This window comes from Harpia harpyja, chromosome 11, assembly GCF_026419915.1.
Source record: "Harpia harpyja isolate bHarHar1 chromosome 11, bHarHar1 primary haplotype, whole genome shotgun sequence".
NCBI lineage: Eukaryota > Metazoa > Chordata > Aves > Accipitriformes > Accipitridae > Harpia > Harpia harpyja.
In genome coordinates, this window is record NC_068950.1 from 8,448,376 (window position 1) to 8,474,099 (window position 25,724).

The 25,724-nt window shown below is 40.0% G+C and overlaps 1 protein-coding gene across 4 annotated transcripts in view; it reads left to right on the top strand.

Annotated features, from left to right (window-relative positions):
- The window catches only part of KIFAP3 (kinesin associated protein 3), a 75,441-nt gene extending 50,222 nt beyond the window's left edge, over window positions 1-25,219 (top strand). The window contains exons 19-22 of one of the 4 annotated variants that reach the window (XM_052801315.1): window positions 2,954-3,053; window positions 7,333-7,362; window positions 22,625-23,859; window positions 24,443-25,219. In XM_052801315.1, coding sequence (XP_052657275.1) covers window positions 2,954-3,053; window positions 7,333-7,362; window positions 22,625-22,733 — 239 coding nt within the window. In that variant the 3' untranslated portion in view covers window positions 22,734-23,859; window positions 24,443-25,219. Of the gene's footprint in view, window positions 1-2,953; window positions 3,054-7,332; window positions 7,363-8,305; window positions 8,331-22,624; window positions 23,860-24,430 lie in introns of those variants that run through there. The other 3 variants (XM_052801316.1, XM_052801317.1, XM_052801318.1) reach the window with 3 other exon arrangements.
- The last annotated feature ends 505 nt before the right edge of the window (window positions 25,220-25,724 follow it).

Genomic DNA, 25,724 nt, shown 5'->3' on the forward strand with positions numbered 1-25,724 from the left:
CCCTTTTTGAATCCTGTAGCTTTATCTTGCTCTACTAGACCTACGAGGTTAGCAGTGTAAGCCATGTGTTGTACGGTACCAGGGTCTTTTATTACATTGTCTCCTTCAGGCTTCCTAAGTTAAAGATGTGCCAGCATGCCTGTTGTAGTCTCCCCCTTACAGGTCTTAATAATAAACGTTTGCTTATTTCATAGGGCCATTTCTTTTCCCAACAGTGTGAGCTCTAGAGATGGAGTGGCACCCGTAACACTGAGTTTCCTGGTTTTTAATCATTTGTGTTACAGGCTTAGTGTTATTTGAACAAAGATTTTTTTGTGTTGGAATTGATATTTGACCGGGAAGGAGAGGCAGATTTCCAATGATATGTTCTGCAGATGTTTGAAAAGTGCTTTTGTTTTTTAAAGGTATGAGAGTAGGTGATTATATTCAAAATACAGATTCACTTCTCAGGTTCCTTCTGACAAGTGCCAGTAATAGTGTGCTTCTGAAGTCTGCTAGATTTATACTTTTGAGATGTGGCCAGAGGGGACATAATATTCCTTTGAAAAGGCTACAGATTATTGTACCAATTGGAGTAGGCATTTGGAGGCTCTGAAGGACAGAGAATTACTTAGTCAGAAATTAAGAAAAATACAAATCTTTGTGCAGTCAGAAATTAAATGCTTGTATTTCAATTTGATAATTTTAGAAATGACCTGCACTGATGGCCGAAGCTCAGTACAAGTCCCACCTCAGCCATAATAGTTCTTGAGTTCACTGATGGCAAGATGAGTTCCTTATTGCAATGATAGACCAACATCTCTTGCATAGTAATTTAAACCTACATGAAAAACTTGGTAGAATCTCTGAAGTTACCTTCATGAGCTCAGTGTCTCTCTTACTCTGAAAGTACATAACCCTAATTTATGTTGAAATGTACATAACAACAGATGTCCTTTAACTGTGTAATCATATTATATGCAGCTGATGCTATCCATGTGCTTTCATTTTCCTATAAATTCACGTGAGCCATAACTCGGTGTTATGGTTTGAATGTTAGCACTCTTGATTGAAGACACTTAAGTAGTGGTCGCTCTAGCCTCAGAGTTAAACTGTAGTGCTTGCTTTATTAATGTAAAGATAGAGGTTATTTTTAAGACTCTCTGCTTTCAAATAAGTTTTAACCAAACCTGACTGTTTAAAATACATAGTCACTTAAATTGATTTTGATCTGGAGTGCTGCAGGTATAAAAGTGATAATGTTCTCCCTCATTTCTTTTCTGTGAAAAATACAGAATAGGTAGTGAGATAGGAAGACTCAACACAAGTGTTAATAATAGCTGTTTCAACTTTCCTTCCTCTTCATTGGTCATTTTACATCCATATGATATCACAGAGCACTCATGTCTTGCTGAACATGCTGAAAGACAGTAATATCAATCTGTGCCAGATTGCTTGTCAAGTAATACTCTTTCACATACTGTATACACATGTATACAATTAGAATATAGCCATGTACAGCTATCTTATGCTGCTAAAATGTAGTCTGATCATGGCTAGTATTTTTCATTTACAGTCTGTTGTGTTGTATTCAGTCACTTTCCCATGAGGTATTATCTTCTAAATGAATCTCTGTAGCACCTCATCAAATGTCTGTTAGAAATCTAGATGTGTCAATTCTATTCCTTTTATCATTTGTCACTATATTATCTTCAAAAAACATCAGGTAAATTCATAAAGCACGGGGAGATTTGTTTGAATGCCTGAGTCGTCATCTCTAAGCCCTTGTGTCTGTAAGTAACTTTCCACTGCTTCCTGCACAGGCAGTTTTAGTAGTTTTGAAACCACAGAGGTTAAGCTAAGTGGCCTGTGACTCCCAGGATCTTATCTCTCTTTCTTTAAAGTGGAATGGCATTTGTAACTTCCTAATCATTAGGAATCTCTCTCTCTCATCTGTTAAACTATTAAAGTATCAGTCTGTATGTGCCTGTTTCTGCCCTGTTTTTATTGGGATGCTTTCTGCACTGCAAGTCTGGGATTGTTTTCATACAGTAGTGGAGACAAACTGATGTAGGGTCTGTTTTAATGAAATAGCTTGTTTTATCTGATTAGAGCCTAATACTAATTACCAAATAAGAACTGTGCCCTTAATATTAACAAGAAATGTGTTTTGTGAATGGGAACAGGAAAGAGTTAAGCTGGGCTCTCATTCAGCTGGGGTCAGTTCACTGACTTTACTTCAAAGACACTCTGGATTTACACTGATGTAACAGAGGGAAAATGTTAGTCCCTGATTTTCTTCTCTTCCTTATAAAGCAAGCAGAGACTGTGAAGCCTTTAAGGAATACTACTGGCTTTACAAACATCTGCATCTTCATATGCCAGTTTTTTAATATGAAGGAAGTAAAAGAAACTGTAACCTATGTTCTTGAGAGGATATCATGTGAAAAGACCACTGTTTTAGGAAATAGCTAGAAGACATTAAAATATGGGGGAGATGAAAGAAATAGGTTTGAAGTTGCTTTCCTGTTTTTCTTAACCAGTTTTAAGAGATACAGTGATAAAGGGTAGAGTCTGAACAATTAAGACCTTTGCGGCTTTTCTACTTCTATGCTCCTGGCCCAGATTAATGTTTGACCCTTCTCATTACTTTTTTCTGGTCTCACTTTCATGATGGGGCAGACAAGATGGGTCTTGATATAACCTTTACAGACCTGAGGCAGAAAGGGTAAGAGAATATTTCTGAGGTACAGCTTTTTTCAGGGCAGTAGGCTGAGCTACTTGGAGTCCCAGTAAGGTTTTTTTGTAATTGAAGTTGCTGTTTTTCCGTTATTATTGGTGCTTGACACTCTTCCCAGAAATACTGCAAGTTGCTAATGAATTCCTAAGACAAACCAGCACAGGTTGTGTTGCCCACTTGCCCTGAAGTCATGCTCCTTTGTACAGTCACTGTGTATCTTTCTTGGTTTTATAGATGGCCTAATAGCCCCTGATGGAGCGGTGAGTCCGGATTTCTTCAGTGATTACCATCTTCAGAATGGAGACCTTGTCGGGCAGCATCCCTTCTCTAGCAGGTAAATTGCTGTTTGTAAAGAGTGCATATAATCCAACACAAGCTATTCAAGTTTCTTTATAGGGCTTCATTGGTGGTGTTCAACAGTTTCTGCCTTCATAGCAGTGGGAATGGTTTACACTGAAAAAGCAGTGCTAGTCTGTCTTCTGAATTACATGTTTCTTTTAACATATTAACATATGTGTTGTAATATGTCATAGCTTTCCAAAAGCTGTAGAATAGAAAAGTAAAACTAGAACACACAATTAACTACATATTATGATAATTACTCAAATACTATTCAGACATTGTTGTTGGGAAATATCTAAAGAGAGGCTTGAGATGCTGATTACCTAGAAGACTTCTGTTTCCAATATTCTTAAATTGTTAAAAATAAGTTTCTCAACTGCCAAAACTATTTCTGTGGGTTTGGTTTTTTTGTTTGTTTTTTTTTTCCCCTTTAACCTAAGTCTTCCCAAGGTATTCTGAGTTAGAATACCAATGGCACTTACTTTGAAAATTTGCTAGATGAGCAAAAGATGTCGGCTTGACTTTTGGGAGATGTTTCTGTGAATTCCCCCTCTGGTCAATGACCTCTCCTTCTCTGAATGTTAGCAAGCTGTTCCAGTTTGAATTTCTGAGTACACTTCTCCCACGAGTTCAAAATAGAAAAGACTCATTTCAAAGAATAAAATCTTCATAGATCCTGTAGTGTGTAGGAAATGCCTTTTATAGAGCATGAATTATGTGCACTCACTAGCAGGAAATACTTCAAACACTTTACAGTCAAGGTACAGAAATCTCTTTAACAGGATGCTATCGGGACATGGCCAGCCCTGTGGTTGAAGTTGTTTCTTTCCAAAGCAAGAATGTTATTTTCACCACTTACAACTTTAGTCACCATTTGTAAAATATGAGTAATTCACAGTATGTACAGCTGAAGCAAAAAAGATTTTTCCCCCTTACTTTGGCTTCTTTTAATTGTTAAAAGGCAGTGGACAGTTACACTTGTTTGTTTATTCTACCTGTGAAGCACCAGGAAGCTGAATGTTGAGCAAGGGTGGAATGGTGGTAACGTTTTTAAGAACAAAATAACTAAAATGCTCAGATCAGGAAAAAAAAGTAGGACTTAAGAGATGGATCCTCTTGAAAAAAGGAAGTGTTTATACTCTGAAAGTATCAAGTTCAGACTAGTGTGTAACCCTTTGCATAGAGCCTATGTTTGGGAAGGGCATACTGGCACTGATAGTTTCCAAATGCGCAACCTTCATTTCAGAGCATGCAGGTGATAGAGAAACCAGGGGAAGTATGAGCTATATGCTACTTTGGAGTCTTACTATGTGACTTAACCATTTTCAACTTTAAAATAGATACACAACCCAGGAGATGACAGATTTCTGTATTAACCAGAACATTGGGTATGTGGTATGTGGTCCCAACAGTCTTCGTCCCCCCCTGGACGTGGGGGGAAAGGTGTATAGGGTGAAGCTTGCAGAATCCTTTTTTTCCAGTAAACTTAGATATAGCCCCAGTCAAGATGCTCTTGTTTTGCCAGAAAGCTTTCAGCTGGGAAAAAAAAAAACATCTTGAGTGTCCTTGGGTAAAAGTTAAAGTAGATCACTCAACCTCAAATTTCAATCCCATATCAGGGAGCTACGTTAGTAAGCTGCTCTTTAATCTGATTGTATTCTAACTAAAGTGAGTAGCAAAATACATCTGGTGTATAACTAGTTAAATTAAGTATTTGTAGAATTTTCTTGTAATGTCTCAAGGCATTTTGGAGGCTCACCTCAAGAAAGAAAACAGAAAAACTGCAGTTTGGCTAACAACAAACTTGGTAATTGCCTGTTGACGACAGCTTCTGTAAATATTCAGATGTCTCATTAGAATTCTGTTTTCTAGGAAGACTTTTTTTGATATGATTGCTCCATGGATTTATCTGCAGTCCAGACACACAGTCTAATTCGAAACAGTGTGGACTGCTGCAAATGTTCTGTCCTATTTGTAACAGAGCAAGACTGAATTGTTTGATAGAATAGATACTGGCAGTCGAACGACGAATCGTAGTTTTCAGATGTGTGTCATTATCGTTTTGAACTTCTTGGCGCCAGAAGCCAGGATTTCCTGATGCTTAGAGCTAATGTAAAATGCATTAGTGCTCCAAGGCATGAGCATGGAATTGCCAGTCCCATGAGTTTGGAGAGTCAGACCCTCCCTTTTCCCAAATTTGAATTGGTGTTGGAAGGTAAAACCATACGTGCTACAGAGCCTAATTAAAAATAATAGCAGCAAGTCAAGGCTCTTTTTATGTGTTATATAGTGTACATTTCATCCATACCAAAACATAATTCTAGGGTATTTTTATGCTTACAGTTTAAAGCTAACAAGAACCTTATGTCAAGGATTTATTTTTAACCAGTTCCAGCTTTTAATAAATCAAGATTTTTGTTATAAAAATGGTTCATTTTTCTATTATTAATATTTGAATATGTTTTCAGAAATTTTTTTAAAGAAAGCTGAGTTATGATTTGCATAGACAACTAGGCAGTCAGACAACTAACATTTTTTGTAGTTCAAAGAGAGATGACCTAATAATGAGTAGATGCATATTTTTGGTCTTTTCATTTGTTACACTTTTTTTATTTGTAACACGTTTATTTGTTGTGCCTGTCTTCTGGCCTTGGCCTTTTATATTAGGCTTTTTAATTCTGTAATAGAAACAGTTGTTTGCTAAGCAATGGGGTGAGTTCTGAAGGAGTCTCTTCCATCATTTAAGACCACCCTGTGAATTTTGAGGTAGGTGACAACCGTGAGCTGACTTCTTGCTACTTAACTTTGAATAATCTAATCCTATCTTCTCCTTTCTGCATTCCTATGAGGAAGACTTAGGATATGTTACCTCTTTAATTTCTCTGAGGTAATTTTCTATCCTTGTGATCTATCCTTGTGCTCAGACTGGATCAGGACTTCCCCTTGCCTCCAGGAGAGCCTAACGAGTCAGCCAGAAAGACTTACCTTTTTCGTGCCTGTATGTCACTGAGAAGCTGAGCTAGTGTTGAACTGCTGTTGGTGCCCCCAGTGCGTTACCAGGGCTTAAGTGTGTTGTGATCACCAACTGCATTTTGGAGCCAAAGAAATGGGTCTATGAGGAAAGGTTTTCAAGGACCGCAACCAAACTCAAGTTGCCTTGAAGATTTTCACTGTAAGCAGTATTTAATAATAGCTGTGTGAGGGAGCTCAGCCCGCACCAGCTGCCGTGTATCAGATTGTTACACCAGTTACACTGCATTGAGCAGAGAGTGAAAACCATGTGCTTTATTGGTTATAGGATGCTAGTTCTAGCAGAGGTCCAGGGCACCCTCTGCCATTGCAGTTCTACCATGTTACATTCAGGAAAATTCAGGGGAATTGGAGCAGCAGCTGTATCCAGATGCACAGTCAGTGAAGTGGTTGACTTCTCTGTAACCCAGCAGGGATATCACAACCATCTCCTGTGGAGTCCCTGTCCCAGGAGACACTGGACCTACGTACCTAGACCTGCTGCATAGTCTTAGGTGGGTAGGGAAGTCCTTTTTTGAAGTGAAGAGTAAAACAGGAGTTTAAAAAAATTAAGGTATTTATAGGTACCTGTGCTCACTGCATTAGCACATAGGGGTTCCCCCCCCCATAATTTTTTAAGAGGGAAACACGAAGTAATAGTATTAGCAGTAAGAACATCAATAGATCTGGCAAATTAGGTGGAGTATCTTAGGGGCTGCATTTTTCAAAGACATTGCTGTCCCTTCACAGGGTTTCTTGGACTTTCCTTTGAAACCTAGAGTACTGACTACTGTCAAGAGTCGAGAATGCTACCTTGCTTGATCAATTCCTGCATCATGAAGTACAAAACAACTTTGAAGGGAATTGTAGAAGTATCTAGCCCTGAATTCTGTTTGTAGATTTGCTTGCACGCTTGCTATTCTGGACATATCCTGAAGCAAGCAGGGATAATTGTTGTTTCTGGTACATGTCAGCATAAAGGAGAAGCAGCACATAAGTGAAGACCTGGAAAGTTGCCATTTTTCTAATAGTGCCACCCTCACTTTAGGGACCCAAGGCATTGTTAGAAATAGAAATGCTTTGTTTCTGGTAATCTAGCTTGTGTGTTTTGCAGCTTTAGTTTACAGCAATTATTTCTGAACTATATTCTTAGTGGAGTTGTGCTGTTGTGTATGATGTCTATAAATAGAATTATTTCAGAATATAATGTACACAGAAGCGGTTATAAAGTACATAAACAGCATCTCTTGTTTTCCTCAAAGGTTTGGAGCAGCATGCAAACAGATTGTAAGGTATGTTTTCCATTCAGCAGAAAATACATGACTGAGAAGGTTGTTTTGACAGCTTGTATCCAGGTTTTTTTCATTGGCTAGGAAAAGACTTTTGTGATTACCAGCTCTGAATCATCTTACTGTCTTTCAGAAGCAGATGGGCATTAGGCATAGATTTGAAATTTTCATCTGTTATTAAAATCTGTATTCAAGGCTCCTGGTTCTGATAACTCTTAATGTAGAGTGAAAGTTTTATGATTGTAGCAAACAAAAAAATCCCTCACCTTCAGCTAATGTGATGACAGCTTAGTGTCTGAGCTGCAAGGGATAAAGACCAGCTGAAAGACATCTTCAAGAATATATGGTCATTTATCAAATTTTAATCACCTTCTGGAGACTAATTACTTTCTTAAGACACAAACATAATAGTGATGGCTGAATATAATAGAGACATCCACAGCATTTTTCTTACCCTTTGGGGAAGAGGCCACTTTTTAACCTTTCCCAGCTATAACTAGACGATGGTACAAACTTTAAGTGCAAAAGCCGATTTTTTTGTTAAGATCATGAGAGTTCCCAAATCCTCTCTGTCTTTAGTTTTAGAAAGATTAATAGTTAGGAATGCTAGAGCTAGCCAAAACTTTTTTTTTCTTCCCGAGGAAGTTTTCTCCAGTACAGAATGCTTTAACCTCATTATAAAATGTAGCAGAGCTGCCATTGCACAATCTTTGTTTTCACTAAGACAAGGCGTTCCTGTGTGTGTGCTGTTCCTGGTGTGTGCCCTCACATCTCCTCTCAACAGAGATCTGATTGAAGCTTCTTCCCAGGAAGCAGGGAGGTTTGGCATGTCAAACAAAACCAGTTTTATGGGGTGACTGTCTGTCTCTGCCCTTGGTGGAACATCTTTCCTTTTGCCTGGATTTACAGCCTAAAACTGTAGCTGCATTTCTTTTTGTCATGGCAGGTCATCGTGATATTTTGTGAGCCAAGTATATGGAGCCAGGACCTTGCAGGCTGCTCTGCATTGACTTCAGTTAAGCTCTGTCTGTTGTTGGCAAGTATAGGCATGCATAACCAAGCTGTTGTGTCTTGAGTTGATGGAAACTGCGGTGATGTGGGCTTCAATAACTTAATACGTGGCCACAGGTCCTGGTGGGAGCACAGGGAAGGGTGTTACTGTGACTTAGCTTATCTCTAGCTAAGATACCCACATGTGATGTCTGCATGTGCTAAAAGTCCACATTGAAGGGCAAGAATAGTTGTGTCCACAGGCTTTTTTGCTTGGGTACCCTCATGAAAATCAGATGTGAATTTTCATGGGGGAAAGACCTAGGTCTGTAGCCTTCCATTCCTGTTGACTCCTGCAATGTGGTGTGAACTCCCAGTTGTGAGTCACAGCTGAATTCAGCTCCTGTTCAGGTCAGGTACAGGAACCACATCAGATGCTGGCAAATGCTCAGTTTGTGAATTTTTATCAAAATGTTTTTAAATGGTTGTACCTGTAACTTACATCCTACAGTGACATTTGTAGCTATCTTCCATACAGATCCTCATCTTCAGTTAGGTTTGCTAAAAGCAGTCACATGTTGTACTTCTCAAGCATTGAAGTTAGGATTTCATCTCTTCCTTGCTTTAGTCTCTAAACCCTACAGGATGTATTGCTGATATAAAGAACCTTCTTCCTAAGGAAAGGACTGAAGGAGCTGGTGACCCTGCTATGGAGTATTTCTCATCCATGTTGTATTTTCAGTAATGTGCAGTTTATTTAGAAGTTTCAATATTCCCTTGCCAGCCTTTCAGCAGCTAAGTGCCACCTTGCAGGCTATCTCTGAAGGTGAAAAACTAATACATTAGTGGACAGCAAAAGTGAGCTGTCTCAGGCAACCCTTTACAGCCATCAATGGCAGAAGAAACTTTGTTTCATGGTTCTTGGAAAGATAGCTTAGATAAAAAACATGTTCTTATGGTGGGGTCTGTGCTACAGCAGAATTGAAAGTATCCACATCTCTCTTTCCTCATCATTTGAATAGAGGCAGTGATGCTTTCCTGTCTTAGAGGTGGACATATAGTGAGAATAAAATCTTTTAACTAATGGAAAGAAAAGCTAATAGAGTGTAAATTATTATTACAAATATGATTCTACTTTCAAACATTTTACCATAGTGATATTTCTTACAGTTCCATGCATTACTTTTTCTTTTCCATACTTAAACTTTATTTTAAAAACAAAACCAACTTTTTTGCCTTTGCAATATGTTCAGCACAGTTGTACTCGGCTTCTACCATTTGGACACTATTTAATTTGCATTTCCCAAGAGAATCGAATTAGGTTTTATTAGTAAATTGGGCCTATAACCTTGTAGGCAGGTTTTATTAGTTTATCACACATCAGTATTAGCAAATTGTAAATCCCACTGAAACAAATTTGAAAAGGCCTTAAAGAGAAGCCCTGAACCAATGAAGTTTCTGGAGACAAATAAGGGGGTTTTTTGGTTGTGGGGGTTTTTTTTGGGGGGGGGGGTGTTAATCCCACAAAAATGTTGTCAGTGGCAGCAGAATCTTATCTTTTTTATCACATTCTGTTGTCCTAACTGCCTACATGTTTAGTTTTAAAGAAGTTAAACTGAATGTGGTCAGGAGGATTTCACTAAATTTCTAATATGGCTCTACATGGCTTGACGTAAGAGATAAAGCACACTTCTGACTTGGACAATACAGCATTTACTATTCATGTGAAATAGGCAGGTAAGTTTTTGTTCATCAGTGCCTGTTCAGGTGGTACATATGCTTGGAATTAAGATCTTGCATCTAAAAGATAGTAGTAAGGAAGCAGGAACTGCTGCCTTTTGGAGGGTTTTGATCACAGCCTAGGACAAGCTTCCTGAAAGACTTAACTTGATTTCAACAGATCCTGGATCATGGCCTAAATCAAAATTTACTGTATAGTTGTTTTCCTTGAGTACTTAAATGTGGGAGTGGTGCTTCCAGAACGTGAGTGCTTCATTGCTAAGAGCTTTTGAATGTGAGCTTGAATTTCTTCATGTCTAGTTTATAATACTTTGTTTCTGCACCAGTAGTAAAATAGTTATCTCTTTCCTTTCCCTGGTTTTTGGGGGTTTTTTTAGGTAGTGGTCATATTCCCTGCTAGCTGTCACTTTATTAGTTTTTTCATACTGTCTTCTCAAAGTCATGTTTATAGAAATTAAATCATACTATAGTCCAGTTTAGGTGTCACTAATAAGTGTTTGACCCAATTATGCTGTTATGATGTGAACAGTTATTGTAGCATTTTTGAACACCAGGAGTCTGTATGACCCATATTCATCAATGAGATTTTCCCAGGGTTTGGGGATCTGTGCATACCGCACCACTAAAGGATTAGGGCCCAGCACTGCCTGTAATTTGGGAATATCCAGATGAGGACAATATTCTTCATATCCAGTATTCTATATACAACATCTCTTTTTTTTTTTATGTGCTTGAGTGCTTATTTATTATTATTCTGTTCTTAAACTGTAGCAGGAGAAGCTTCCAAGCAGCTCTCCTTGTATCCCCCAACACGCAGACAACTTCCACAGTGCAACACACAGTCCTTGCCCCAAAGAGCTGGTAATCAAGATGGGCAGGGAACCAAAGGCAGGGAGAAGTTACTCATCCAAAGTCAGGTGCCAGAGCCTGGAGTAGAGCAGTGCTCTCCCTGACTGCTCTCGTAGTGCCCCAGTGACCGGACCACACCACCTCTCCAAGGTGTGTGGTCCGTAATCATGAAGGATCATGTTGCACTTGTTTCATTTACTGTAAGAGCTGTTTAATTGCTCTGAACAATTACACTAGTATGCTAAGAGATGAAATAGCTTGCTTGGGAATATTTTAAAGGTGCATTTTTTTCAGCAAGTTGCAGATGCTGTTTGGGAAGAGAGCGTTGAGGTTTTAATGCACTTCAGCTCTTTTGGAATATAGGATACTTGGGCCTCTTTCACTTGCAGTCACTTTTACATTTTTTTAGTTGCTTTTTATTTTACTATATTCCACCTGCAGTTGGCCTCATTTAACTGACATGGTTTAGGTGGCTATTAAGAATTTTAAAAGAATACTAAATGCTGTAGCAGTTAGCTCAAGTCCTTTGGAATGTCTTACCAAAAAATCCCCCAAACCTGGGTCTGTCTCTTCTGAAATGTAACATTAATTAATTCCCACGTTCTGTCTGCTGCTCTTAGTCCCTCCAGATGTGCTACTAGGAATAGACTGGCTCCCTGGTTACAAGCCATCTGGGCTCTGTAAACTGATTTGCACTTATATTAAACAATAAGTGAACAGAATGCGGAAGAGTTATTAAAGCAAATGTACATTGCTTATAAATCTCAAAGTAAAATATTAAAACATAGTAAACTGGAATGGAATGTGCAAATGAAGACCTGCTTGTTTTTAATGAGTTTAGCTGTGACCTTCTCGATTTCAACCAAAAGAAAAGAATTTTATTTTTCTCTTTAAAAAAAAAAAAAAGAAAAAGAAACTATAAAACTGCTTACAGAAGTATCTGAGACAAAAACAAGGAAATATAATGTTCTAAACTTGACTGGTCCAAACCACTCAAGCTGCTGTGACAGCTCATAAAACTGAGAGTAGTTTTTAACTGGACTCTGTTTTACATTGCCAGAGTGAATTTTCCTTGCAGGAAGTAGCCAGAAGGTTTATTTAGTTTCCAGACTGCTGCTTTGATCTTTCCATTCTGTCACTTCTCAGGTTACATAGCCCTTTTTCACTGCAGTAAATCTGCAACAGTTAATGAGAATAAAATTTCCTCCTTCTCACTGATCGCATGCTGTTAAATGCCAAACCACAGCCAGCAGCATATTTGCAGAATTCAGCTGCACTGTACAAAAACAGCACAATCAGTTTAATCTTGTTGGGTTTGTAATTCATTTTATTGAGCTTTCCTTTTTCAAGTGACCTATTTTATCAAGACACAAGTGGTTCCAAGGCCAGACCTGGAAGAAAGATTTAAAACTGTAATAAAGTGAAGGGTGTTTTGTATGCTATGTACAAGCATGCTCACAGGATTCAAAATTAAACTTACAATGAGTAGTTTCAAAAAGTCCCATATATCAGTGGGATATTTCTTATGGTTATTATCTGAACTGAACATGTGCTGCAAACAAGTCTCTAGTATAAAAATTAACGTAACATATCAAATTAATTTCTTTGCCAAATAGTTAAAATTGTTTTTATTTTAAAATTTGACTCTCCGAATCTGTGTTTATCAGCTTCAGCCATTCAAGTATGATGACTGAACCGCCCTTTTCTCTTTCCTGTGGAAAACTAGAAGATTTTTTTTTTTTTTAAACCATGAGATTTAAAAAAAAAAAAAAAAAAAGTTTAGAGAGTTTGCCTTCTGGGCTTTTGAGCTTTTTAAGTTTTATTTTTTCCAAGTCTCCCTGCCCAACCTTTGGCCTGGAAACATGTTATTTTCTTTCAGTTAATTAAAAAGTTGACATTTTTGCATAATAATGCTACTCCAAGGTATAGATCTCCAAGAAAATGTTCCACGTCTGTATTTGTATCTGGTGTGTTCCCTAATATATCCAGTGTTAGCCCTAAGAAAGCAAGCAGTACGAGACATTGAGATTTACTTCCTTCTTGGTTTACACTAAACTCATCACTGATTTGGGATAGATCTTGACAAAATTTCACTAGGGCCCTGTGTTGATATATAAAAGTAGTTGAAATCTGGACAATCATCTATGGTGGTAAAAAAATTTAAATTTTATTCATCAGTAATAATGCTCCAACTGCATTTGCTGTGTGCGCTCTCGTGAACACTGCAAATCCCCTAGTAATGTTAACTTTCAGAAAAGACTTTGAAAGCTTTTATTGGCTGCAGCTGTAAGTCAAAGCAGAACAGCTTTTTGACTCTCCCTCCCTCCCTCCCTCCAGCATCTGGATTATCATGCACATTGAGTTGCCTGGTTCTTGGTGCTGAGCCCTGGAGACAGCATGACTATCGGCCAGTAACCTGTTGGCATGGCTTTTCTGGGTATTTGTGCACAAGAGGGAACTTTTTTCCCCATTCGTATGGAAGTACAGAGCTGAGTGGCAGTGCTTGGACTTGAGGAGCTTGTATAAATATTTAAAGGAATAATTCTCTAGCTAAGAGCCCTTCAATGCAGGGCACTGAAAACTTGCATTTCTGCTTCAACTGCTTATCTCGGAGTATACTTTCATAGTGACCCTGCTCTGTAACCTAGCATAGGAAGCAAGGAAGACTTCCCATTTGGAAACAGGCTAGTCAGAAGCCTGTGGAAGACGTGGACTAGATCCTGAGCTGACCTAGTCAGTGACACCAGTCACCTCTATGAAGTTGCCACTTCAGGATCGTACTCTGCTCAGGCTGTTACCTGAAGCTTCTGTACCCAACATAATACTGATATTGCTGGAGCTCAGCAAGAGATGCTTGAATTCCCAAGCCAGATGTATTACTAGCTTAAGATTAAGACAGTGTATTCTTCAAGTTATGGAGTTGACAGAAATACTTTGGACTGTGCAAGGAGAGAGGGGGAGGAAAGGGTATCTTGCTTTTTATTGCCTGCTCCTCAGGCCTTTTTTATTTGTTCTTCATTAATTTTTAAGAAATGGATTTATCTAATCAGTGGATTTGGCCAGTCATTAAGCCAACAGCACAGGAGATGTTTCTGTCAGGTTTATAATGGAAAGTCAGAACTCTTGGTTTCTGTTCCAGCTCTGACTGTGTGCTTGACCTTTTAACAAATGCTGTACAGAATAGCTGAGAAACTCCCTGTCCATGTGGCGGAGCTGTGAGCCTGGGTGAGGGAATGCTAGTGAAGTTATCCTGATGCCCTTCAAAGAAACAAGATGGCTATATGAAACAACTTGAGTTCTTGAGTTGCTGTTTTGCCCCCTGGCTGTATTCTGGATTGGTTGCTTTTCTAGCACGTCAGAAATACTCTTTTTTTCTCCTGTCTGAGGTGTTTTATGGAATAAGCAAAAGTCTTTTCTATCTATGTCAGTCTAATTTGAGTCTTCTCATTACTGTAGTTTGTCACTTGCTGTTTTTAATGTCTGGGGTGTTTTTTCTTTCAATACTCCAGTGGGAAACTGAGGTCATAGAGAAAAGGAGCAACTTGTCCAGAATCACACAGCAGGTAACTGACAGAGAAGAAACTGAGCCCAAGTCCCAGGCTGCTTTCACAGAGCTGGGATGGCAAGCTCTACAGCTTTCAAGCAAGGCTCTTACTGAATTTGGCTAAGCAAGGTCATTTGTTTTCAGTTCAGTGCTTTCTTACTATTCAGTCGGGAATTTTTTCTTTCCTTTTTTTTTTTTTTTTTTGGCATCCTTATTGCTTGGTGCATAGCTGGAGCCTGACACAGAAGACACAGTGCTCATGTCTCCACAATTGTCAGATTTGCATTTGTTTATAATTAAATGGCAGAAACAGCAGTATTGTGCTGAGATACAACAGGGCACCAAGTCCAGAAGCAACTGGAAACTTTAAGTCATTAAGTGCACTGAAGAAAGCTGGATCACATGGAAGGAGAGACATGATCATGTCCATAAAAGCTGTATCATGATGCACAAGGGAGCTGAAGTATTATTGCACAGGTTCATTCTGACATTTTCTATCTTTTGAGCAGATACAGTATTACTGTCTAAGGAATGTTAATATTCAGTGCTAATGTAGAAATGGACTTGGTTTTTGATGCAGTGTGCGCAGTCACAGTCCCTGCCACAAAACTCCCCTCCCACTTGAGCTTGAGGGATAGAAAGCATGGGAAAAAAACTTCACAGATAGGGGAGAAAAAGTTGGGGCCATAAGAGGCAGAATTTAAGAGACTTGTGGTTTATAGTTTAACGTCATTACCAGTAGTGGGAGAATCTACAGTTACAGGACATTATATAAAGAAACATTGTTTTTTCTAAGGCTTCTCAGTTGTGCGCTGTTTCTCCATAACCTATGGTTTGTGCTCTTACTCTGAAGGACAGAAAATTTATGGTCAGTGAAGCAAAACCAGAGGTAGCTGGCACATAGAAGTAAATAGGATCATCTTCTCAATTGCTAGACAATAAGCAAGGGAAGAAGCAACCAGCCTTTTGCCACTTTCTGATGCCCTCCACTCTTTCATGACTGGTGTTACACATCCAGTGTTTAGCTGACAGTATCAGCAGAAAGGCCAAAGAGTCCGTGGGTTTCACAGGCTTTAAGCTTTGGTTAAAGTGTGGTGGTTAGCTAGTACCTGCAAAGGATTAGCTAAGTATTCCTTACCTAAAGATAATTTTAGAATCTGGAGGTCTGTGTGTGTTTGGAATTCAAAAACATTTCCCACCTCCTGTGTTTGGATGCACACCATGCCTGAATCTTAACTGTACAATGGGTCAAGGTCTGGATGCCCCCTGCTCCCCTTGCCTTTCCGTACTCTGGTCTCTGTGCAGAGGAAACCTGCAGAGGGAGGGGAGGGAGCTGCAGCATTCACTAACCAGTCTCCTAATTGGGCTAGCAGGACTGCAGCCTCTGCTGCATCCCATATGTGATTATACTGCCCTGCACTGCAATAGTTTTCTCAGACCTATAATCTAGCACCTTTCATCAACACTTAAACCCAAACAAACAATAAAACCCACTGAGAGGAGAGAAAAAATACAGGCTTTGCTGCTGGAAAACTCCTGTGTCTCTTGTTGGCAACTATTATAAACTGCATCTCAGTTGTACACGTTATAATGCTGTGCTTGTCTTGAGATAAGAGACTGAGGCACCACTTCTATGGCTTAGGTACCTCCCAAGGGAAAAATACAGCCTTCAGTATTTATCTGAACATAACTTGTTTTGTCTGTTATACGCAGGAACTTGATACAGCATTATAGATTACAGGGGTTTATGGCATGAGAGTTTATAAGGCAATATAGGATGGCAACTGTATCGTATGTTATCAATGGTGCTGTCACACATGAGTAGATTCACAGAAGGGAAACATTAGGACTTCAAGGATGCACTGCATGAAATTCTGAATGCCTGCCTGGAGTGAGGTGGGAGATGTTTTGAGAGTGAAGACAGTGTTTTTCAGAAACAATAATATAAGGTGTATAAAGGGAGAAGGTACAGAGAAAACCGAGGAGTTGCTATGAACTGTACTGATGTCAGACTTCTGAAGAATGCTCAGAAACCTTCTGGTTCAAACCCCATTCTTTGATACTCAGGAGGAGTTTTGCAGTGCTGCAGGTGTGATCGATGGCAGCAAGAAGAGGTGCCACATGTGTAAACAGGGTCTGCATATTTATGCCTGCAGATAAACCCTCTCAGCAGCTCACTTGAGCTCATGGAAAACTTTGGGTGTGATTACTTTGTTAGGGTTTGGTAGAATTGCTGATGAGTTGAGAGCTATAAGTACTGTTTGCTTGGTCTTACCAAGGTCAGAGGACCTAGTGAATTATAAATGTATAGATTTTTTTTTTTAATAAAATAGATTTTATGTTTAATAAAATTATAAAACTTATATCCTCAATGAGTAGCTGAGAGCCTCTCAGACATGAGGCTGGTATAAGCGTTGTTGATGCAGAGTAAGGAGGGAGGATTGACAGGGTTTTAGAACAGGTTTAGGATGAAAAGAAATGTAACTGAAATCGTGGCTCTGGTGGAAGCACCGTGTGTGTTTAGCTTGGATTTCATTTTCAGTGGGCAGTGATTTCAGGGACCTTTAATTTTGGGTTACCAACCATGAAACTGATAAACAGAAAAGGATGAAATTTTGACCCTAAAGTGTAAGCTCCTAAACTGGTATTTCACACTCTAAGGTGAAGACTTTCTGGGCCACCTTCGCCTGCACAGGCAGTCACAGTCTTTTACAGTACAGTCTGATATGATTCTTGCCATACTGCTTCATGCCTCTTTCGTGAGTGTGCAGGCCTGTTTCCCAAGCAGTGTTTCTTGCTGGGATCGCTCCGAGATCCAAGCATCCTAGCAGGGGATTTCCAGTTGGACTTCAAGGGGTTAGTTTTGACCAAGAATTTCCCCAGTGACCCAGGACTTGCCTTTCTGAGGCCCTGCTTATACAGGAGGAATTAATACCTGTTTTAGAGCAACTTGTCAGCACCAACACTAGTAACAGTGCAAACGCTAGTGTGGACAGGCTCAGGTGTCTATCGCATCAGCAAAAACTTACAGAAAGCAGCCTTGCTCTGTGGTCAGTCTGCACCCAGGTGTTAATTACCCTAGTTCAGACTAAGCTCAAGAGCCTCTCTTCCTGTACCGTCACTCACGAGCAGCAAAGATACCTGAATGGGAACCCCAGCAGAGGCTTGCTGGCAGAGTGCTCCCTGTTTGAGCCTGCCAAGTCTTCCAGACATACCACAAAGCCTATCTAGTCTCTGAGGCTCTGGGTGCAGGAGGGCGTTAAGGAAAGTAAGTAATTTGTGGACACAGTGGGATGCTGGCTGGCATTTCCTGCTGTGAGGGGGGACACGATTGGTCTTTACGTTTTAAATTGTCAGGGCACCTAGGATCCTAGATGGGCATATTAATATGGATGTTATGAATCGGAGTAAGTATCAATAAGCAGAGTTGTTAAGAAATCTCTCCTCACTCATGCACATCAGGAACGTTTTCCTCTTCGGCATGTGTTCTTCAGTTCCCCAGCAGTACAAGCAAATTGGAAAGTTCAGCTGTCATTTGGGGAAGGTCATAGATCACACTAGCAGCCTGAGTGATCCAAAAGGTTTTAAGTATCATAGCATTTAGTTTAAAGTGAAATTTGCTCTGACAGGGGCTGGCAGACCAATAGGAAAAAGAAATATTTGTGCTTGGAGAAGTGCATGTGTAGAGACCTCGAGTATAACTGATGGCTGGAAGTGATTTCAGTCTAAAAAAAACAAATCATTAAGAGAGTGCATAGGGGTAAAATACACAGTTCATATTTTAAAGGGTCTCAAAATGAACCAGCAACTGAGGTTAGCAGTACATAGTAATTAGCTGTGCTGTTCACTGTTTAACTCCATCAGCTCCAGGCGTGGTGGTAAACTTTGCACAAGAAAACAGTTGTGCTTTGATGGCATGGTTGGCAAGCACTAATCTCTGTGCACATGCGTGCAATTTGTGAGACAAAGCTGCCTTAAATAACTTGCAGATTAAGGCAATGGTGTAAGTCATCTATCTGAGGAGTTTGTTGTGGTGTTTTGTGATCCATATCCATTATACAACTACAGGGATTGCATGCGCTTCTGCTAGGTACCTAGTTGAACAGGGCTGACTAATGGGAGCAAAAAATAGCAATTCAGGGATGAGTATTGTTGCCTCAATGGCATAATTATGTGTCCCTTACTTTTTGGGAAGACAGGCTGATGCTTGCTCTGCTGCGCACTGAGTTTTCCTGTAGATGCTATATAAATAAGGCCAACAACACGTTTTTCCTAGGAGCAAGTTTTGAAGTTGATTGCTGGTATAAATCTAAGAACACATGGCACAAATCATGATCTCAGGCCAATCGTTACCCAACAAGTGTTTACAGCCAAAAAGCTACCACCTTTCCTGGCTCTACCGTTCTGCTGTTCTTGGCAGAAGTGGCAAGGATTCATCAGGACTTGGTTTTTAAACCCCTGTCTCCGCCTCTGTAGGTTATGCTTGCAGAGTCATTGCTGTTGGCTTGCCAGCTTCATAAGTAAGCCAGACTTCAGTCTGCAGATGCATGTTTGCTGTTTTGTTGCCCTACCCCTCAGTTACCTTCTGGGTTTAATAGCCTTTCTTTCAACTAAGAGGACAAGCTTCTTGCTATGGGCTGCCAGCGCAAACGATCAAATAGGCAAAGCTGGTATGTTTCAAGAGCACTAATGTAAAAATGAAGCCAACTTTTTTTTGAAGCAGGGACATGCCTTAGTTTACTTAAGAGAAATATTTAGATAGGGGAAAGTGGTGATTTGATCAAGGTGTTTTAATGTGATTTTCTGTTCCTTTCTTTTTTTTAACTGTCCAAAGCAGTTATCAGCTGATCCATCTCTTCCAGTTTTCTTCAGGACACTAATATATGTCTGAACCATTTGGAAATAACTGATACTCCTCAAAGTTTAAACTCTAGGGATCTTTACCTAATTACTTACACATTTATAAAAAGAAATATAAAAAAAAAGATTTGCTGAGAATGTGATTGAAACCATGTTTTCCCTGCTTTCATTATCAATTTAAATACATTTAAAAGTTCTTTAAGGATTACTAAACTGGAAGTAGCTGGGACAGCTCTGCCCGCAGTGATAGAGACCTATTGCCACCTCGTGGCTCAGTGTCGTTGTTACACCTCACTCCCCAAAAACATAATGTTATTTTAGTTTGGTAGTATATAGCAGAGTGAACAGTTAGGAGTGACCAAAAGAAGTTCTTGAAACTCTGCAGCATCAAGAGAAGCCACATCTACATTTAAGAAGAAAATCTTGCTTCAGGACAGGTCTCTCAGGCTGCTGTGTTTGTTGTGTCCCTCTCTGCCACAGTAAACCTGAGGACAGCTACTGCTGTGTCCCCTGTAAGCCAAGGCATGGCCCCTACTAGCTTGACTTGCGGTCAGCAGCCTCCCTGCACACAGGACTCACAGCCGACCGCACCCACAGCCTACTCACTCACCGACAACGTCTTCCCAGAATGAAGTTTTCAGTAGTTAGCAGAAATGCAAAGAGCCCCTATTCTACCATACTAGTAATAAAAACAACTTATCCACAACTAATGTTGTTACAGTCACAGAAAAAAAAAATTAAATATAAACACAGAAAAGCGTTTTCTGTTAAAATATCTTTTCATTATAAATTGACTGTAGATGCTTTAGGGATCTTTGGAAGAAAACAATGGAATTCCTGAGTTTAAAGGTAGCCTTAAAGGGTCCTGCTTCTCTGCAGTGTTACATGTGTGTGGCATCACTGGCAACTGGGAACTCGTAGTAGCACAACAAAACTGGACTCTGTGCTTCCAAATCCCACTATGCCTTCTTTTAGTATGTTATTAACTCCTAGTACTAATGGTACTGAAAGAACTCTTTTAAAGAATTGATGTTGTTTTACAGTAGTTATTCAACTTGTTTGTTTTCTGAACTGCCAGACAAATTGGTCAGCTTCATGCTGGTCCTTGTTGGCTTATTTGGAAGAGCTTTGTGGCCTGTATTTGGAAAGCTATACCCAACGGCAGCCCATGTGAGGTCTGTCTGTGTAATCTCTTTGCATACAGCAAATCAGTAACAATGGTAGAAGCAGGGACCATCCTCTGACTAAGGTGAGTGCAGGGTTTGGTATTTCTGGAGATGAGAGTTAGATACAGACAAAGTAACAGGATTGCTCTTAATCCCTTCTTTCAGGAGTCTTTTAAAGCTTCAAGCCTGCTAATGAGAAAGCTGTTGTTTGCCAGGTACGAAGGAGGGACCTGAAGAAGGTGCCTCAGAGGTCACCAGCTCATTTCATAATGGGCTTGGAAAAGAGTAATAGGACTTTGAAGTGGATACAGGAAAGAATGGGTGGCCAGGTGAAGGTGTGGAGCCAGAGGCATGTGTTCACATGGCTTTGCACCACTACAGGGTACATCACGGCTACTCTGCTTCTCTTTGCTGTGCTGAAGGGACTGATCAGCCTTTAAGGTGAGACTGATGGCTCTGTGTATGAGTTATGAGACAGGGGCATTGCCAATTCAAATACAGGCAGGCAGACGTGGAAATGGCAAAGCACTTTCAGGGCGCTGCATTTCTCAAGATACAGTCAGGTGAAACAATTATTTTCTTTGCAGTTTAGCTTGTTGACTGTCCCCCTTCCTTCTTAGAGGACAAATCTCTGCCTCAGGCCTTCCACTTTCACCTGATTATCGGAACATCCCACGAGTGAACTAGTTTCTTGGGAAACCAGGCACCAAGGATCCTTTTCTAGGACCTCATGGAGGCACAATCTGAGGAAAGTGTCTTTGCAAGGACAGAGTGATGGATGTGGTCCCCCACCACTTCGGCTGAGCCCTTTCAGTCCAACTGATTCAGCAGTGCCAGCTTTCTGCTGAGCCAGGGCCTGGGGCCCACCCATTGTACATCTTCGGGATGGGTCATTCTTTCCCAGCCTTGACTGTTGCATAACCCATGTTCCATATGTATAATTGGCAGTAATGAGGTTCAGCTTTTCCCCACTCCAAAAGCACTTTGGTTCTTTGTGTTTTGACAGTCTTCAGAGGGGAAGTTCAACTCCTTTCAATGCATCTTTAGTCAGACAATAAATCAGAATCCTTTTCAATTTGTCCTTCTACTGAAGTGGAAGTTAAGTGACATAACTATGAATAGGCAGTAATCCAGTATCTTAGGCAATGTTCATTCTTCCTTTATCTCCTGCATGAGAGTTATTGTTGAGCATGAAATATGTGCCACTTTTCCCTACGCAGTTCTTGTGCTTTAGTATCTAATTTATTGCTGTGGGAGTTTTTAGGTGTAAAAGATGCTGTTCTATAAGAAAAATTAATTATTCTGTCTCATTAGTACATAGCCTTTCAGTATATGATGAATTCTTTCTGCCATTTGGCTGTCAATCTTGTGTCACACCAGAAACACTGTCCTTTGCTGAACTATGTTGCTGTGCCAGATATTCTCACTTTCTCATTTCTAGCTGGTATTTTCCCAGGGGCATCAAAAATGTACTGAAGGAAGGAAATAAGATTATTCAGATGTGCTGTGTAGGGCAGGGTTACCAGAGGGCTTTGCAAGAAGCATGCTTGAAGCCTTTCCTGAAAGACATGCTAACTTTAATGTACACAGAGAGAAATTGAGTCACAGAAGTGCTTTGCTGGTAAATCCATAAAAGGATAGAAGAGAAGACTTCTGTCTCTTCTGGGATTTCTATTTGACCTGAAAGCTTTTCCTCGGTAGGAGTTCTGTTGGTTTCTCTGCAGCATTTCTTTTCCCAAGGGAAGAGGAGATGGAGCAGAGCTGGCTAGAAGGGGAAGATGGCTTCCAAAGTTGCCTCACAAAATTATCTCTATGGCAGGAAGAGTTGGAGACACCAGCACTAGTGCACCTTCCCTACCGTACAAAAACCAACAGTTTCTCCTCTTTTCTTTTTTCTTTTTTTTTCTTTTTTCCTTTTTTTTCTTTTTTTTCTCTTTTTTTCTTTTTTTTTTCTTTTTTTTCTTTTTTTTTCTTTTTTTTCTTTTTTTTTCTTTTTTTTTTCTTTTTTTTTCTTTTTTTTTTCTTTTTTTTTTCTTTTTTTTTCTTTTTTTTTCTTTTTTTTTTCCTTTTTTTTCTTTTTTTTTCTTTTTTTTTCTTTTTTTTTTCTTTTTTGTAGCATCGGAGTTGATGGATTTGGTCAATCACCAGGGGTTCCTGGCCGCCCAGCCACTGCGTATGGATACCGCCCGGATGAACCTTACTACTACAGCTACGGAGCACGATAAAACAGCCCGCTCTGCAGTCTAGGATGCTGCCACCTGCCCTGGAGGAACCAGTGTGTGCATGGCCGGCAGTAGATCTATCCCTTGGTAATGCATGATTGTACCACAGTGGGTCCATCATTATGTATCCTTTGGCGTGTGTAGTTCCAGATAAACCTAGCATTTCTGGGTCCAGTGTTTTAGTGACAGTGTTTACTCTTTGCTTGCTCTTTGTTATCATTTTTGTACAGTATTTGCTCTGTGACTTGAAAGCAAGAATTGGAAAGCTACTGGACTGGAAAATGTCACTTTATGTATATTAAGCTACTAATTTAATTTCTATTAAATACAAAAACCTGTGGGGTCAGCAGTGGTGAATGTGTTTCTAACCAATGTTTCATTTGTTTTACAAGGCATTTAAGAATGCTTCACGTGAAGTGTGTTTAACATGGACTGTTTCCCTCTAACACTTAAGTAACAGGAACACTGTTAAGACCCAGCATCTCCTGGCACTACCCTGACGCATAGTTACCAAAGTCCAGTCCTGGGTCTGAAGACTTTAATAATGGAAAGATGGCACAGATTTGCTCCCCTGGAGCTTCAAACATTTACAATGTACTTTAAATGCTTGAAAACACTTAAAATGAGAAACTACACTACAACAGGATACCTTTACTATAGTGTTTAAATAGAGTTCTGTGGGCTGAGAGGAGACAGCCACATCCTGAGGGCTAGCAAGAGAAAAAAACACTGTAACTTGGTTCAGAATCCAGATGCAGAGCCTTTCCCCCAGCTTCCCCATCCTAAAATACAAATGCATCCTGTCCTGCTTGTTCACAGGCTTTAGGTTGGATCTAAACACCAATCATTGACTGAGCAGCAGAGACAGGCCAAGACACCTTCATGTTGGACTTGCGATGTGGTGATTGCATTAAGCCATGTTTTGAAACATGCTACATGTAAACAGAGTTTAGGCTAAAGCTATTCTTAAGTTGTGCACCTGCACCCATAAGAGACAAGAAAGCGTACGGAAATGCCCTCTCTGCCAGAGCCATCAAGACAGCAGTTCAAGTTTTCATTTTTTAAAAGAAAAACTACTTCTACCCCATCATTTTTTTATTTTTTTGTTTTAATGGCTGTTGATTTTGTCGTGGTTTAACCCCAGCCAGCAACTAAACACCACGCAGCCGCTCACTCACTCCCCCCCCACCCAGTGGGATGGGGGAGAAAATCGGGAAAAGAAGCAAAACCCATGGGTTGAGATAAGAACGGTTTAATAGAATAGAAAAGAAGCAGCTAATAATGATAATGATAACACTAATAAAATGACAACAGCAATAATGAAAGGATTGGAATGTACAAATGATGCGCAGTGCAATTGCTCACCACCCGCCGACTGACACCCAGCCAGTCCCCGAGCGGCGAATCCCTGCCCCCACTTCCCCATTCCTATACTAGATGGGACGTCACATGGTATGGAATACACCATTGGCCAGTTTGGGTCAGGTGCCCTGGCTGTGTCCTGTGCCAACTTCTTGTGCCCCTCCAGCTTTCTCGCTGGCTGGGCATGAGAAGCTGAAAAATCCTTGACATTAGTCTAAACACTACTGAGCAACAACTGAAGACATCAGTGTTATCAACATTCTTCACATACTGAACTCAAAACATAACACTGTACCAGCTACTAGGAAGACAGTTAACTCTATCCCAGCTGAAACCAGGACAATTTGCAGAATTGTTCCTTTCCTCTTTTATCCCTCATTTCTGGCTTAAACAGAAAATAGACTGGCATTGGGGGCCGATACTACAACAGTAGCCAGTAATCCCATAAGACTGGTGTATGTGCTAGGAAGGTGATCTTCAAAGGTGTGGGGTTGTTTAGGATGTTGACAGGCTATTAGTCTTACACTTTAAAAATATCTTTGAAATCAAGATTTTTTTGAAACCTTGCTTTATCTTTTAAAAGTGTGCAGGTACTTTTATATGCACTGTTACTCACTATGTTTCATAATGCGTGACTGGAAATGATTCTAAAATTAGCCATGGTATTTCTTAGCAGTTTTCAGCCTCCTCCCTGTGCTGGCTTCATGTTCATGGCTTCACTTACTGCAGGTAGGTGGAAGAACAGCATTGCCAAGATAAACTAGTATTTTTTAAAATCCTTTTCGATACAATTTTTAACTAATTCTTATGCAGTTTCTTAGAAAATACAAGATCTTAGTAGAAACACTGCAGAAAACTTGAATTAAACTAATGGGTTTCCAGTGTCGTACCTTTCTAGATTCTTTCCATTGGTCTGAGTCCACACTTTATCTGCCCAGCAGTTGTGCCACATTTAGTCAAAAGCTTTCAGATATTTTTATAGTTATAGCTGTGAGAGAAATTACCCAAACTGCATATTCAGACACAGGCTTTTCTTTTGAGACTGGCACTCCCTCATCAGGCTTTTCCAGAAAATTAGTGTGAAGTTATTTAAAGCAGTTGCCCTTCTCATGGAATGTGGTTTGGGGGGGGGGGGGGGGGGGGGAATGAAGTGGGTCCTTGGAGTATATGCAAACTATCAATGAAACTGAAGGAGCCTTTAATTGGAAGCTTCAGGTTAATGAGGAACTATAGTTGAGCTTCAGCAAACGGGTGGGTGTCTGTAATTGTAATACAGTTGTGACCATGCTGAGAATAAATGGCAGTGGAAAAATCTCTGGCTGCATTTTTAGTATTCAATGTTAGGAGTTTATGAGAAAAGAATAAAAGATCAAGTATTTGTAGCTTTGCCTGGCAGCAGCTAAGAGAGGAACATCATTTATCTGCAAACGGAGCTTGGTAAAAATTACTCAGCACTTAGTAGCCTGAGGACAGAGCCTGCTAGCCAAGATGAAAACCAGCTGTGCCACTATACTCTCTAAGGTGGGAGAGAGGCTGATTTTCCCTTTAATTACAGTTCCTGAGCCAAAAAGGGGAAAAAAGATATGAGCACATAGACTTTTCAATCTATATCACATTTCCTGTGGGTGTCAG